General features: G+C 42.3%; 2 protein-coding genes across 2 annotated transcripts in view; both read left to right on the forward strand.

Annotated features, from left to right (window-relative positions):
• Positions 1 to 6,085, forward strand: part of wdr91 (WD repeat domain 91) — a 34,370-nt gene extending 28,285 nt beyond the window's left edge. Inside the window, exons 14-18 of the mRNA XM_039780662.1 lie at positions 976 to 1,084; positions 4,499 to 4,611; positions 4,864 to 4,971; positions 5,217 to 5,306; positions 5,742 to 6,085. Coding sequence (XP_039636596.1) covers positions 976 to 1,084; positions 4,499 to 4,611; positions 4,864 to 4,971; positions 5,217 to 5,306; positions 5,742 to 5,906 — 585 coding nt within the window. The 3' untranslated portion in view covers positions 5,907 to 6,085. The remainder of the gene's footprint in view (positions 1 to 975; positions 1,085 to 4,498; positions 4,612 to 4,863; positions 4,972 to 5,216; positions 5,307 to 5,741) is intronic.
• Positions 6,086 to 7,782: 1,697 nt separating this feature from the next.
• On the forward strand, positions 7,783 to 10,204 carry ccdc82 (coiled-coil domain containing 82). The gene is made up of 2 exons (XM_039780343.1): positions 7,783 to 8,781; positions 9,226 to 10,204. The coding sequence occupies exons 1-2, from the start codon at positions 8,215 to 8,217 to the stop codon at positions 9,460 to 9,462; spliced, it is 804 nt and encodes a 267-aa protein (XP_039636277.1). The 5' UTR covers positions 7,783 to 8,214; the 3' UTR covers positions 9,463 to 10,204.
• Positions 10,205 to 14,358: the final 4,154 nt, after the last annotated feature.

Genomic DNA, 14,358 nt, shown 5'->3' on the forward strand with positions numbered 1-14,358 from the left:
AGACAAATCATGATGGTAGTAAAATTGGTAAAGTGAGGGTTTGAACTAATTGCATTGACTATGTAACATCCATTAAATTTAGGTTAATTTACTGTGAATGACGGACTTTGGCTGATGTGAAGCGCCAAGAAATATCAAGAGTTTTCAGAAAACATTTTTGTCATCATTTACAACTTGGATGTTGACATGAAAGTTATATACAAGTCACACAATCATTAATGCTATTATGTTAGCATGCTCACAGCTGCCATGTAAACACATTTGTTTGCTTGCCACTATCATGCTAATATGCTAACATTGAGTATGTAACAATCAGCTCTATGGTAATGTTTAGCATGTAATGTTTATGCACGCTAACATGATCAACGTTACACGGTAACACTAATAACTTCATGTGTACACTAATGTTATTAGGACCAATGGGAATTGTAGTGTTAGCATTAGCATGTTTAGCATACAGTACCTGGCTTTGTGGAAGACTTAGGTAGGCGTATTCAGGTGCCATTCCTCAAGAAAATGTGACGTTTTTCAATAATAATTGAATAACATTTTGTTTCTCTAAGTGGGTTTTTTGCGTCTCATTGTAGTCGTCTAGTCTTAACGATTACTCAAAGCGCTTTTACATAGTACAGGAACCATTCACACACATTTATACACTGTGGCCGTACAAGGTGCCACCTACTCATCAGATAAACATCCGATACGCACGATCGGGGGGCAACTCTGGGTTCGGTGTCTTGGCCAAGGACACTTCAACATGGGACTGCAGGGCCAGGGATCGAACCACCAACCTTCTGATTGGCAGGCGACCGCTCTACCACTACAATCATCTAAAAAAAGAAAAAATCTTTTAGTTAGTTTTTGTACATTCATTTAGCTTAGGTGCTGCGCCTAAACCTTATAATAGCCTGCATAAGCTTAAGTGTATTTAATTCCTGTGACTGTAGTATAATCAGTGTGCTTTCTGTCTCTCAGCTCCAGTTCTCTTTAGAACCTGAACCAGTAGCCATTAACTGCACAGCCTTCAACCACAATGGAAACCTGCTGGTGACCGGAGCTGCTGACGGAGTCATCAGACTGTTTGGTCAGTGTTTATCAGGAATACAACTGATGATTATTTTCATTGTAGATTAATTATTGAATCATTATTTTCCTCTACTGACTATTTACGATCACTTAGTGTAAAATCTCAGAAATGAGCTCAAAGTGACTAGCAGTCAACAATCGGATTCTATAATAGTTAATTGATTACATTCTTATCTAACAAATCTATACCTCTTTGAATCTGCAAATGTGTTGAATACATGTCTAATATATTTCAAATATATTTCTCTTGTGTTGTTCTTTCACATAGCTAAGACTATAAAAGTGTATAAAAAAAATAGGCTACGTTAAATTATTTCAAGGGACATTAATGATAAGGGGGTCCCCAGTATAATTCCTATCCTGTAGGGCAGTGATTACCAACCAGGGGTTCTTTTGCTGTTGTCAGGTTGTATGTGGAAAGATTGTGGAGTAGCTCAACTAATTTGAAAAGATTTAAATGATGATGATGTGATTAAAAAAAATATATATCAGTTGTAGTGCCTGAACACTACATGTTACAGTTATGTAACAGTGTGTGTAAACTAGTTAGCAAGTGAGCACAGAAGTTTAAACCGGTAAGAGTCACAGATACAAGTATATGAATAAATAAATAAAATAAGTAGCTGAAAGTATTGCATGAGAGGCTAAAATGGTTAGTTAAAAGTACGGGCTAAACAGTTGAAGTAGTTAGCTAAACTACTGACTAAACAGTTGAAATAGGTCAAAGTAGTGGATAAACGGTTGTAATAGTTAGCTTAAAGTATTGCATAAGTGGCTGAAATTGTTAGCTTAAAGTATTGCATTTGGCTGAAATGGTTAGCTAATAGTACTGACTAAATAGTTGAAATAATTAGCTAAAAGTACTGACTAAACAGTTGAAATAGTTAGCTAAAAGTACTGACTAAACAGTTGAAATAGTTAGCTAAAAGTACTGACTAAACAGTTGAAATAGTTAGCTAAAAGTACTGACTAAACCGTTGAAATAGTTAGCTAAAAGTACTGACTAAACAGTTGAAATAGTTAGCTAAAAGTACTGACTAAACAGTTGAAATAGTTAGCTAAAAGTACTGACTAAACCGTATATACTAAAATTCTAAACCGGAAATAGTTAGCTAAAAGTACTTATACTAAATACCTACTTGTGTTAGCTAAGTACTGACAGTTGAAATAGTTAGCTAAAAGTACTGACTAAACAGTTGAAATAGTTAGCTAAAAGTACTGACTAAACAGTTGAAATAGTTGGCTAAATGTACTGATTAAACAGTTGAAATAGTTAGCTTAAATTACTGACTAAATAGTTGAAATAGTTATAGTAATGGAACAATGGTTAGGATTAGAAACAGTTCAACAAGTATGAAAATAATTAACAATATCCGCTTTTATATTATTATATTTAAAGGGGTGATAGAATGCAAAACCGATTTTACCCTGTCATAGTTGAATGAGGACAGTTCGGTGGGTAAATAGGACATACATAGAAACTCAAAATCCCATTGACACCCCTTTACTATGAAAATCTCATATTTTGAAACTGCCGCTGAAAACGGGCGAATCCCAACAAAGCTGGAAGTTGACGTCAACCTCCCAAAAACCGGAACCTTTGTCAGCCCATGGGTGGTAATAAGAGAACGGTCACGCTCAACATTTACATAGGCTACACAACTGACCTGAGATCAGGTAGTTTTCTGAATCTAGCTAGGTCACGCGATCTCTGCTATTCCATTACAAAATTCACTTCTGAAACTTTTTTATGCGAGAAATCAACCATATAAAGCTCAAATATGGGCGCGTAACGTAAAATGGATGGCTATTTGTAAATTTTCTCCGACTGTGTGTCGGAGTTTAGTGCCGTGTTGGTGCTGCCTGGGTTGCTATATCGCCCCGGACCGCAGTGTCAGCGAAGCTTGTTACGCCCGCAATCTTTTACCGCAGCCCGCAGGTTCCAGTTAATCTTATAATGGGTATGTGTGTTGAGTTATTTAAACATACAATCGGGAAATAAACGCCTCTTGTCCGCGAGTCTCATTGATAGAGCCGCGGTGAGATGGAGTCCATCAATGAGAGCTAGCTAGCCTCCTACTCTACATTCACAAAATACATCAATTGAACCGAATTGGACAAGTGTTAGCTAAGCTTTGTAAGACCTTGAGGAACCTGTAATATTCATGCCGTGACGAAATTCAAACTGTAAATATACTTTAGTTATGCGAAAGTGAGCAAGCTGCGATATTTCCCCATTGTAATGAATGCGACATATAGCAAGCAGCTGCTCGTCCTATAAAGACGCCTTGCGTTCATAAAAATGCCTTAAAATCAAATCGGACACAACGGTTAGCTTTATAAGACATTGGGGAATGATGTTATATAAGTGGCGTGACGAAATTCAAACTGTAAATATAATTTAGTTATGGCGACAGTGTAGCTAGCTAGCTGCGGTATTTCCCCATTGTAATGAATGGGACATATAGCAAGCAGCTGCTCGTCCTACAAAGACGCCTTGCGTCCGTAAAAATGCCTTAAAATCAAATCGGACACAACGGTTAGCTTTATAAGACATTGGGGAATGATGTTATATAAGTGGCATGACGAAATTCAAACCGTAAATATATTATAGTTATGCCGGCAGCTGGCCGCGGAGCCCCGTAGTGCAGTATCCACAAAGGGTGACTTTGCCCTGGGTATGGAGCCCAGCAGGCTGCCGCTTTCTCGTCAGACTGTGTGGAGCTCCTAAAGTCCGACACATCTTACCAAATTTGCATTAGCCATCAATTTTTGTAAAACGGACCATATTTCAGCTTTATATAGTTGATTTCTCGCTTAAAAAAGTCTCAGAAGTGAATTTGGTAATGAAACATTGCAGTGTCTGGAATATGAGATTCTGTCGCTTCTCTAATGTATGTGTATTGGGGATTCGCTCAACCAATCAGCGCGCGTCTCTAATGTCTGCGTATGGCAAGTCGCTCAACCAATCAGCGCGCAGCTCATCTAAATATTCATGACCATACCATATTTGGAAGAAAAGCTCTTGTTACAAATAGGGCCAAAACACAGGGATGCATAAGGGCCAGTAAAATATCAACCAGGCCATTTTCAGCCCAACCAATGTTACATACCCCATTAGGAGACCATAAGGAACAGTGTGAAATACCCTATATAATCATTCTATCACCCCTTTAACAGGGCTGTGGGGGTACCTCAGACCCTAAAGTTTGGGAACCATTGCTGTAAGCAGTCCTTGGCTGAAAAAAGATTGCTAACACCTGCATTTAACAGCACATTGTGCAGTACAGTACATTAATGTGTAGCTACATTCAGTTGCAGTGTGTAAACCTAGTTCTACTTTTTTGATTTTGGAGTACTTTCTGTAACATTTACGTATGAATCACACAGTCCTCTGAATTCTCTGCTGTAGATATGCAGCGGTACGAGAGCGCTATGAGCTGGAGAGCTCACGACGGAGAAGTTTATAGTGTAGAGTTCAGCTACGATGAAAACACTGTCTTCAGCATCGGAGAAGATGGCAAGGTGTGTGTTTATTTTGTAGAAAACCCATTATGATAACAGAATTTCTACAGATCATAATAATGTCTTTTAAATCTTGGACTTTAAAAAAAACATCTTACAGAGCAAGTTTCATGTCTGGAAATGAACTGCCACAACAGTTATGAGTATACTGTGTGTGTGTGTGTGTGTGTGTGTGTGTGTGTGTGTGTGTGTGTGTGTGTGTGTGTGTGCGTGCGTGCGTGCGTGCGTGCGTGTGTGTGTGTGTGTGTGTAGTTCATCCAGTGGAACATCCATCGGTGTGGGGTGAAGCAGTCGGATCAGGTTTTACCTCAGGACGCCACCGGGCCCTTCATCCTGTCAGGATACAGCGGATACAAACAGGTAGTTAGTGTTTCCATGGAAACAGGTTTACTTTATAGACAGCAATAGCTTTCTATGTTTGTTTATTTTTCATCATTTACTTCTCGCCAGGATGATCTCACAGAATGATCTCACAGTTTTAATAAATAAGGTTACAGGAAAACAAATGTTGCTGATGGAATATTAGGTCAAAGAATGAAACCGATCAAATAAAATGAAGGCAATGACGCATTGATGTCTCAACTTGCGAATTAACTCTTGTTCAGGTTCAGGTTCCTCGAGGTCGACTCTTTGCCTTCGACTCTGAAGGCCAACACATCCTGACCTGTTCCAGCACCGGAGGACTCATATACAGAGTAAATCCACCTTCATTAGACTAGATACATCCTTATTTACCCTGAGGGAAATTGCTGTGCAGCTGTTGCAATTCATTCATCGTTTGTGCAAATCTTGTTCACACACACGTGTTCTGAACAAACTCTAAATTATCTAAATGTTTTTTTCAACTTCTTAGAGTATATGACTCTTTAAAATGTGTATTTATTTTGTATGATTTTGATGCATTTTGATTTTATTTCAGCTTTGTTAAAATAACTTACATGAACATAAGTAATTGCAAATAGTTACTGTAAAGTTTTTACTGGTTTAACCAACACGAACAATTTCATTTTAATTACTTTTTTCGTGTGTGTTTTGATTTCCCTTGCTGAATCAAAATGAATATTTTCTTTTAAACTGTTTTATATTTAGATTTTATAACATGTCTCCTTTTCACCTCCCTCTCTTCCCAGTTGACCAATGGGGAGCCGGCTCTGGAGAGCGTACTGTCACTGGGTGGGCACAAAGCGCCAGTGGTGACAGTTGATTGGTGCTCGGCGGTGGACTGTGGCACCTGCCTGACCGCATCCATGGACGGGAAGATTAAACTGAGCACGCTCCTGGCGCAGAAGTCCTGAGTGATGACCTGATACACCTGAGGGGGGGTCACAGGGTTTATGATAAACTGATTCACTTTGCTCACTGTCACTGATGGAGATTATTCCATAATCTGATAAATACAGGATATCATCTGTTTCATGATGTGAAAACTCAACTATTAATTCATATTAACATTAAAATCCCACTGAAAGTTCAATCTGAGGGCAGGTTTCTTTCTGAAAGCTACATCCAATAATTTTTCTTTGGCCGCTATACGGGACAATAGTACTACAATAAAACCCTGACACCTTGTAAAGTTGTTGTGGCTAACTAGTTAGCAAAGCGAAATACACACACATGCCCAGGACCTATACATGCACTAAACAGAGAGATGTCAGAATGAAGGGGCTGCCTATGACAGGTGCACCGAGTAATGCCTTGCATAAAGGAACACGGCGACTTATTGGGACTTTGTCTTATTCCCCATATCCCCCAGAGTTAGATAAGTCCATCCTTCTCATCTCCGTGCGTGTCGTAACTCTGTCTGACGCACCCACCGCTAGCCTAGCTTAGCACAGATCCTGGAGGTAACTGGCTCCATCTAGCCTAGCTTAGCACAGATCCTGGAGGTAACCGGCTCCATCTAGCCTAGCTTAGCACAGATCCTGGAGGTAACCGGCTCCATTTAGCCTAGCTTAGCACAAATCCTGGAGGTAACCGGCTCCATCTAGCCTACTGCTCCCAATAAGTGACAGATAACGCCAACATGTTCTTATTTACATGTTGTGATTTGTATAGTCACAGCATGTACAAATAACAAGGTCACATGAGACACAGCCATCTTCTAACCGTATACTAACTGGGAACTATATTCTCAGAAGGCGAAGAACTGCTACTTGGGGGGCGTGATGAGCACAACACCTGAAAAGCACCGTTGTTACTCTCTGCTCCTCACCGCGGGGCTTCTCGTGTGCTGCAAGCAAATCACTCCGCCCAAGTAGCAGAAGTAGCAGTTCTGAGAATATAGTTCCCAGTATGTATACGGTTAGAAGATGGCTGTGTCTCATGTGACCTTGCTATTACACGCAGCTTTAATGACTATACAAATCACAACATGTAAATAGGAACATGTTGGCATTATTTTGTCACTTATTGGGAGCAGTAGGGTAGTTGGAGCCGGTTACCTCCAGGATCTGTGCTAAGCTAGGCTAGCGGTGGGTGAGTCAGACAGAGTTACGACTTGCACAGAGATGAGAAGGGTATGTATGGACTTATCCAAGTCTGGGGGGATACAGTGAACAAGCTGAAGTCCCAATAAGTCAGCGTGTTCCTTTAAGGGCACCTTGGCAGCTACCAGTCCACATGGGGATTTGAACCAGCAATCCCCCGGTTCCCAGTCCCTACAGACTGAGCTACTGCCACACCTAAGCTCAATGAAGCAGAGCATAGACTGAAGCAGAGATTAAACTCTAGCGCGTGTCCTGCAAAACCATGCCCATCCGGGTAAAATACCAATTTTTTTGATGATTCCAAGGGAAATCAGCAACTCCTGTTTTCTGCGAGTTGAAATAAGTTTTTTTGTCAGTGGTTTACATATACTTAGATAGTTTGTGTTATTGTTTGACTTTCAGGTCAGCTCTAACGTGGCGGTCACAGCAGTACATTGCTTAGCTTCTGGTCTGCTTTTCCAAACATTGGGCCTTGCCGACTGCCATCCAAGGTACTGTACTGTACTGTACGGTATAGACATTTTTCACAGCAGACATGTTGACTTGTCATAGTAGGAAAAGTACAGCTGAAATGTATAACCTTAACGATGGCTTAATTCCATCAAGTGTCCCAGTAAGATATTTCAGTGAGTCAGCATGCACAATACCAGGACCTCTCCTAAGTGGAATGCAGCCATCAGTAATGGTTTAATACCAGGACCTCTCCTACGTGGAATGGAGCCATCAGTAATGGTTTTGAGCAGCAATGGCTGCTCTACGCCGCGGGGGGAGCCCTAGCAGCCTCTGCTGTAATTCCTTAAAACGAAGAAGACGTGGCAGCCACAACAATAACACACAGCTAGCTACACTGAGAAGAGCATCTACGAAATGTCCCATTTTTAGCTCGGAAATACTATTTTAACACATTTCGGCAGAACGTTTCCGCGAATAAACCAAAATCAAATCTGCACGGGAGGTCAAGTCAGGCGTCATGTTGTGTTATTAAAAGGAAATAACATGCTGTCGTTGTTGTGACGCGCAACCAATAGAAGCTAACTAACTAGCTGCATCGTTAGCTTGTTTCCAACCAGCTCGGTTTCCTCTTTAATGTCACTGGTCTCTGGCACCGCGCGCAAACATGGAGAGCTTGTACAAGCGGAAAATGTTCGCGTCGATGCGGAAAACCAAGGTGGACGCATCAAAGAAAAGAAAAGTAATCGGCCTGCCGGCCTCCATCCTAGACGACAGTGACGAAGGCTCCTTCACCTCGTCCTCCTCCGGATCCCAGTCCGACTTCCAGAGCTCCGCGGAGGGGGACAGCGGGCAGGAGGACCGGGGCCGGAGCGATTCCGGGGCGACATCTAGCGACGACAGCCGCTCCGTGACCCGCAAAAAGCGCTCGTTCCTGGGAGGCGACAACAGCTCCTCGTCTTCCAGTCCCGGGGAGGAGGACACGACAGATGATGAGAAGGGGAACAGGAGCCAGCCAAAGAGGATGGTGCAGCCTAAAAAGCGGAGCAGGCTGCAGCGACAGGACGAGTCGGACTCGGACCACGCGGAGGAGAAGCGGAGAGAGAAGGCGGAGGAGAAGCGGAGAGAGGAGGAGGAGAAGGAGAAGAAGAGGCAGAGACACAACAAGCTGCTGGCGCTGTCCCGGAGGATGAAGGCCCGGGTCCCGAGCCGGAGGAGGAGCCGCCTGAAGGAGGTAAGGTTGGGGGACCCCCCATCACATACAGTCCCTTTTACCTGAAAACGAAAAAATCAAAAAGCAGGACTGTCAAATCAAAGGCCCTCAACATAGGGCTGCTCGATTCTGAAAAATTTTTTTGCTCAATATTGGAATCACGATTATTTAACACAATTACTCATTGCCTTTTGGAAAGATGTTACAATTATTAAACTTGTAAAAAGGTTAAACTAATCAACAGTGAAAACACCAAGAGCTGTGAAATCTTTCTCAATACCCGTTTTAACTTTTTTCTTCCATTCAGAACACAAGACAAAATCCGAGTTTACTTGCAGAACGTAATGTGCAAAATAGTCGTTTCTTTGTTCTGTTTTTGTGATCATTAGGAGCCGAAATCGTAAATCGCGACTACAATTTACATTAATTGCACAGCCCTAGTCTGACGTGTGTTCGTATTTTCAGGGTGCGGGCGATGAGGAAGAGTCCAAAGACGGCGAGGACGAGGCTGGCGGTGATGAAGATGGAGGAGGAGGAGAAAACGGCAACGATAAACGGGCTGCAGAAAGTGAAAAGGGAGGCAGAGAGAAGGAGAAAGAAACTAAAGAGGAGAAAGAAGATGAGGAGAGGAGGAGGAGAGGAGGAAGAGAAGTAAATCCACTCCGTGATGGAGAACAGAGGACTTTGAATGTGACAAACTAAACACTTAAACCGTCTGAAACTGACTCATAATAACTCCGTTTGTACAGTTTTCCCTTCTCCTGCAGCATTTAAATTGGAAAACAAAACCCCCCTAGAGCTGGAGTTACAAGGTTTTCACTGTATGCTAGAGACAGACACTGGCGACATGCAACAAAAAAGATGTGCAGATGATTTGGAAAGTCTTGTGGACTTGTTATGACATGTATTGTGAAGGAGGCGGAGCCTGAAAGTGGCACACAGCTTTAGAGCAATGCTGAGGAAAAGTGGCTGATGGATATGTCCCTCGTGGTGCAGTGTCATATGATCATTTTAAGTGGTCACACCTGCTGATATCTCCTGATGTATGCCATGCCAGTTTTATTTATACGTATATCCCAAAGTCGCTTATCCCAGATGGATAGCATGACACCGGTGTTTCACCGACAGTTGCAACTTAAACCGGCAGCTGTTGTGTAGAACTGGTGATAATTTGAAGGTGGTATTAGCTGTTGGGGCTTTGCCCTAGCTACATATTATCCCTGTACGGCTAGCACAGAGAGTGTAGCCTGTTGGACAATGTTTTAATGCAAAACCATGACAATTTTTATTTGTGTTTTTTGACAATAACTAGCAGCAGTGTTAAATGTGCAGCATGTAAGCGATTGTATCATTTATGCCAGCTAGATGCCAATGCATTATGTAAAATATGCATGGTTTTTATTTTATTCTAATATTGTTTTAAAAAGAAATTCTGTTAAAGGTGCCCCGGCCACACGTATGTCATTACTTTGTGGTAATGTCTGAAGTTCTACCATGGACTTTTTGTGGAAGAAATGCCTTGGTTACCTTGTTTAAGCCATTCTAGCGTGGTATAGAAAGCCTGCAGGAAGACTCAGCTCGATTTCTGCCAGTTCTCATTAATATTCAACGAGATAAGCTGCTTGACTCTGATTGGCTAACAGCTAGCCAACGAGAGCCTGGCTATCAGCATCCTTTACCCAGCCCAACTGGGCGAGCTCATGAATAGTAATGAGCTCAAGCAATATGATGTCAGACTGACCAGCTTTTGTAATTGGCCTGATTTCTCCGCTTATTTCTTGTCAGTGGCTAGAGCTGACAGAGGAGGTAGCAGTTCATTTTCACATTCACCACATAACACAAATACATATGGACCTAACATATTTCAAAAAATGCAAGTAAAAACGGTTTTGTGTGGCAGGGCACCTTTTAAGATGAGTCATTTCTCAGTGGCTATCATTCACATGCCCTGAGAAAAAATCATTTTAGCTCAAAGTCCACTCACAGGCTTTTTCCGGAGCTTTAAACCTTGTGTTATTTTTTTTTTTTTAAGTGTTGTTTTGTGTTGTGACCACAAAGTGTTGTGGCTGAAAGCTCCACAAACCGCTATAATTGGACCTTGAGTTAAGATGACTTTGTCACACTACTAATCCCAAGGACAAGAATTAACTTTCACACCCAAATGAGCGGCATGCTGTTTTCAAACAGGCAAATGGCAGTCAATCAGCAGCAGCAGCAGCGTACCAATAATCAACAGTGGCGTACCACTCAGAATTGGCAGATGATACTAAAATAAGAGTGGCATGACAGTCACTTTCTTTAATGTCAGGGCGGTTGAAGCTTCAGTGTGGATTTGAGCAGATTTTAGCTTGATTTATGGTCCTGCGGAGGCTCCACGCAGAGCTTACGTAGCCTACGTAAGTGGCCTGAAGTTTATACCTGTGCGCTGGTGTGTGCGTCGAGCCGCCGTGTGTGTTTGGGGAGTGGGCGATAGAGCGAGGGAGAAAGTGAGAGAGTGACAGCGATTAGCTTCAGAGCGAGTAGCGACTCTAGAGTCATAGTGAGAGAAACAAAGAGTCTCGCCTGTTCTTTCTGACCACGGTGGGAAATCTGGAGCAGGAAAAGTTAACCCTCTCTTTGATTTCATGTTGTTCATGGAGAAGGAGAACCAGGAAATGAGTCGCCGTGATGTGTGGTTAACATTTTTCGAGAGATGCGTGTCAGACTACGGCGTAGGGTCCGGCGTAGGTTCGTGTCTCCACATACCTACGTACGTAGCCACGGCGTAGATTTTACGCAGAAGCCTAAATCAAGCTTTAGGCACTGCTCCAGAGGCTTTCCATTTAGTGTGTCTTGTGTTTCTGCCGGAGAAGGGAACAGCAGGCAGGAGGGGGAGTCTCACCTGACTGAAATATCAGTACAAAATGCAGAGGACACCGAGGTGAAGAAATGTTCCTTTATTGTTTTAAAAAAAAAAAATCCAAGTTGTTGTTAACTTCCGACCGCAGTGACAAAGCAACTGAATGTGACGGAACTGGTTTCACAGGTTCTGGATGGACAGTGGCTGCCGAGGCGGCTTTTGGCGACTGCAGTATTCAAAGACGTTGCTGACAGCGGCTCACATTCTTCTTTTGTTGCACTTCTCTTTGAATTTACTTTTTGTTAAAAAAAACGTGAGATTGTGACTCTTCTTGCAAACCAGACTTTTTTTTTTTTTGTGTTTGTGATGAAAACCCCCGTCTGACCGGCTCCTTCCCGATGTCAGCAGAGGATCTAGACTCAATGATTTCTGCCACAAACCTGAACACTCTACATTTTATTGTACAGTAGCCTTTTATTTGTTACAGTTTAAAGGCAATGTTTGCAGGAATGTCTGCATATTTCTTTTGGTAGTTTTAGTTAGGGCTGGGCAATATATCGATTTATCAATATTGTGCTATGAGACTAGATATTGTCTTAGATTTTGGATATCGTAATATCGTGATATAAGGGTTGTCTTTTCCTGGTTTTAAAGGCTACATTACAGTAAAGTGATGTATTTTTCTGAACTCAGACCGTTGTCTGCAGACTGCTGTTCTATTATTTGCCTTTTCCCCACTTTGACATATGTCCACATTACTGATAATTATTTATCTAAAATCGAAGTTTGAACATATTTTGTTAAAGCACCAATTGTCAACCCTAGAATATCGCTTCAATATCGAGGTATTTGGTCAAGAATATCATGATATTTGATTTTCTCCATATCGCCCAGCCCTAGTTTTTAGTCCATCTTTTCCGTGAGTTATAATTTGACTTTGCATCCACTCTGTGATTTCACAGCTTCTCCAATGGGAGGATTTCCCTCCGTTTGATATTATTGTAAATTGAATATCGTTGGGGGTTTGGACTGTTGGTTGGACCAAAGAAGACTTTTGAAGATGTCAGCTTGGACTTGGGAACATGTCATGTCAGTTTTTTTTCTTTTCTTTTTTATCTTTCTGACATTTTACAGCAAAAACAATTCATTGAAATGTATAGATGACTTGATAATGAGGCTAATCCTTTGTTGCAGGCCTAGGTTATCACCCAGACGCCCAGAGTGTTTGTTTGACAGGAGCTCCGATAAACCCATTCAGTGAGCACAGATGTTCATTTTTCAAAGTATTGTAAAGATGATTTTGGGCTTCTCCCATTCTTGAATGAATGGAGCTGGTTTAGTTGTTATTGCGTGATGCCGATACTGTAAATATGGGAGTTTGCTCGTTGGTTCAAAGGCAGTCTCTAGCGTTGGATGTGAATGTCCGCCGCCTCGCGGGCCTTTGACTGCTTACCAGTTGATGATGTGACGGGTTCTAAAGGGTTGTACTTAGTGTCTTCATTAATCAGAGGTGTGTTTTGGGCATAACATGCAATAAACCAATCAGAGATCATCTCCCATTCCCTTTAAAAGCCAGGCGCGTTTGGACCTTGGAGCATTGCTATTATGATGGCGGATTTGCACCGTAATATTTTTATTTGTAATCTTTTTGTTTGTGTGCTGCTGTGCGTCCCTGTGTGTGTAACAAGCATAGTGTGCGCGCACTGTGCATAAGCCTAGGTGCATTTTACTAATTTGCTGTTAAAATAACAATGAAATGCTGCATTATTGACTTTAGACCAGGTTTTTTTTGGTCAATGGCGCGATCACTTCCCGCTGCCTCAAGATAGCAATACGCCCAGAATGCACCTGAACACACCTCCCTGTAAGACCAGCACGCCCATGGGCGCACAGATAGGTGCAAGTGCATTTGCTATTAAAACGATGCGGGCGCTGGACGGGAAATCGACCGCTGCGTCGGTCTTAAAGTAGCAAAGGATTTGCGTCGGGCTTTGCGGGCTTTGCGGGCTTTGCGTCGGGCTTTGCGTCGGGCTTTGCGTCGGGCTTTGCGCCGCTTTGCGCCGGGTGCAAGATATGGCCCTTAGGCTGCATTTACATTGCGGTGTTTAGGTTTAAAAATGAATATCTTTGGCTACGTTTCCACCTGGCATTCACACTGCTCTAAAGCCCCTAAATTGGAGAAAATTAAAAACCCTTCTGACCCCGTTTTGGTTTGGAATCTCCGAGGTTGTGTTTCAGTCTCGATGGCTGCCAGTGGAGACCTTTGGCAACACCGGCACACGACCATAGACTGTTAACATTAATGGACAAAGCATCTGGTTCGGCGAAGTTCTGCAAATGCAGAAGTGCCTTAAACCTGCATTCTATCTGAATTCCAGCAGGGGGCGACACGTGTAGGTGCAAAAGGAGGTCAGTTTCTGTAGAAGTCTATGAGAAAGTGACTCACTTCTCACTTGATTTATTACCTCAGTAAACATTTTCATAATGAGTTTATGGTCTCAATCACTATTAAGTCTTCTGCAATACAGAACGATGTTCACGTTTTGAATTATGGTCTCGTTGATTTCAAAATCGGGGATAAAGCAGGGGGTGTTTTAGGGCGTGGCTATGATGTGATTGCCAATGAAAGTGTGTAACGTAACGTGGCTCCTCCCTCACCCCTCCCTCTCGCCTAAAATCATCACAACCAGGTACCGCAACGCCAAACTCGACGACTCATAGCAATCTCCACAAACCAATGGGTGATGTCCCATTAATAT

The sequence above is a fragment of the Perca fluviatilis genome, chromosome 17 (assembly GCF_010015445.1).
Source record: "Perca fluviatilis chromosome 17, GENO_Pfluv_1.0, whole genome shotgun sequence".
Classification (NCBI taxonomy): domain Eukaryota; kingdom Metazoa; phylum Chordata; class Actinopteri; order Perciformes; family Percidae; genus Perca; species Perca fluviatilis.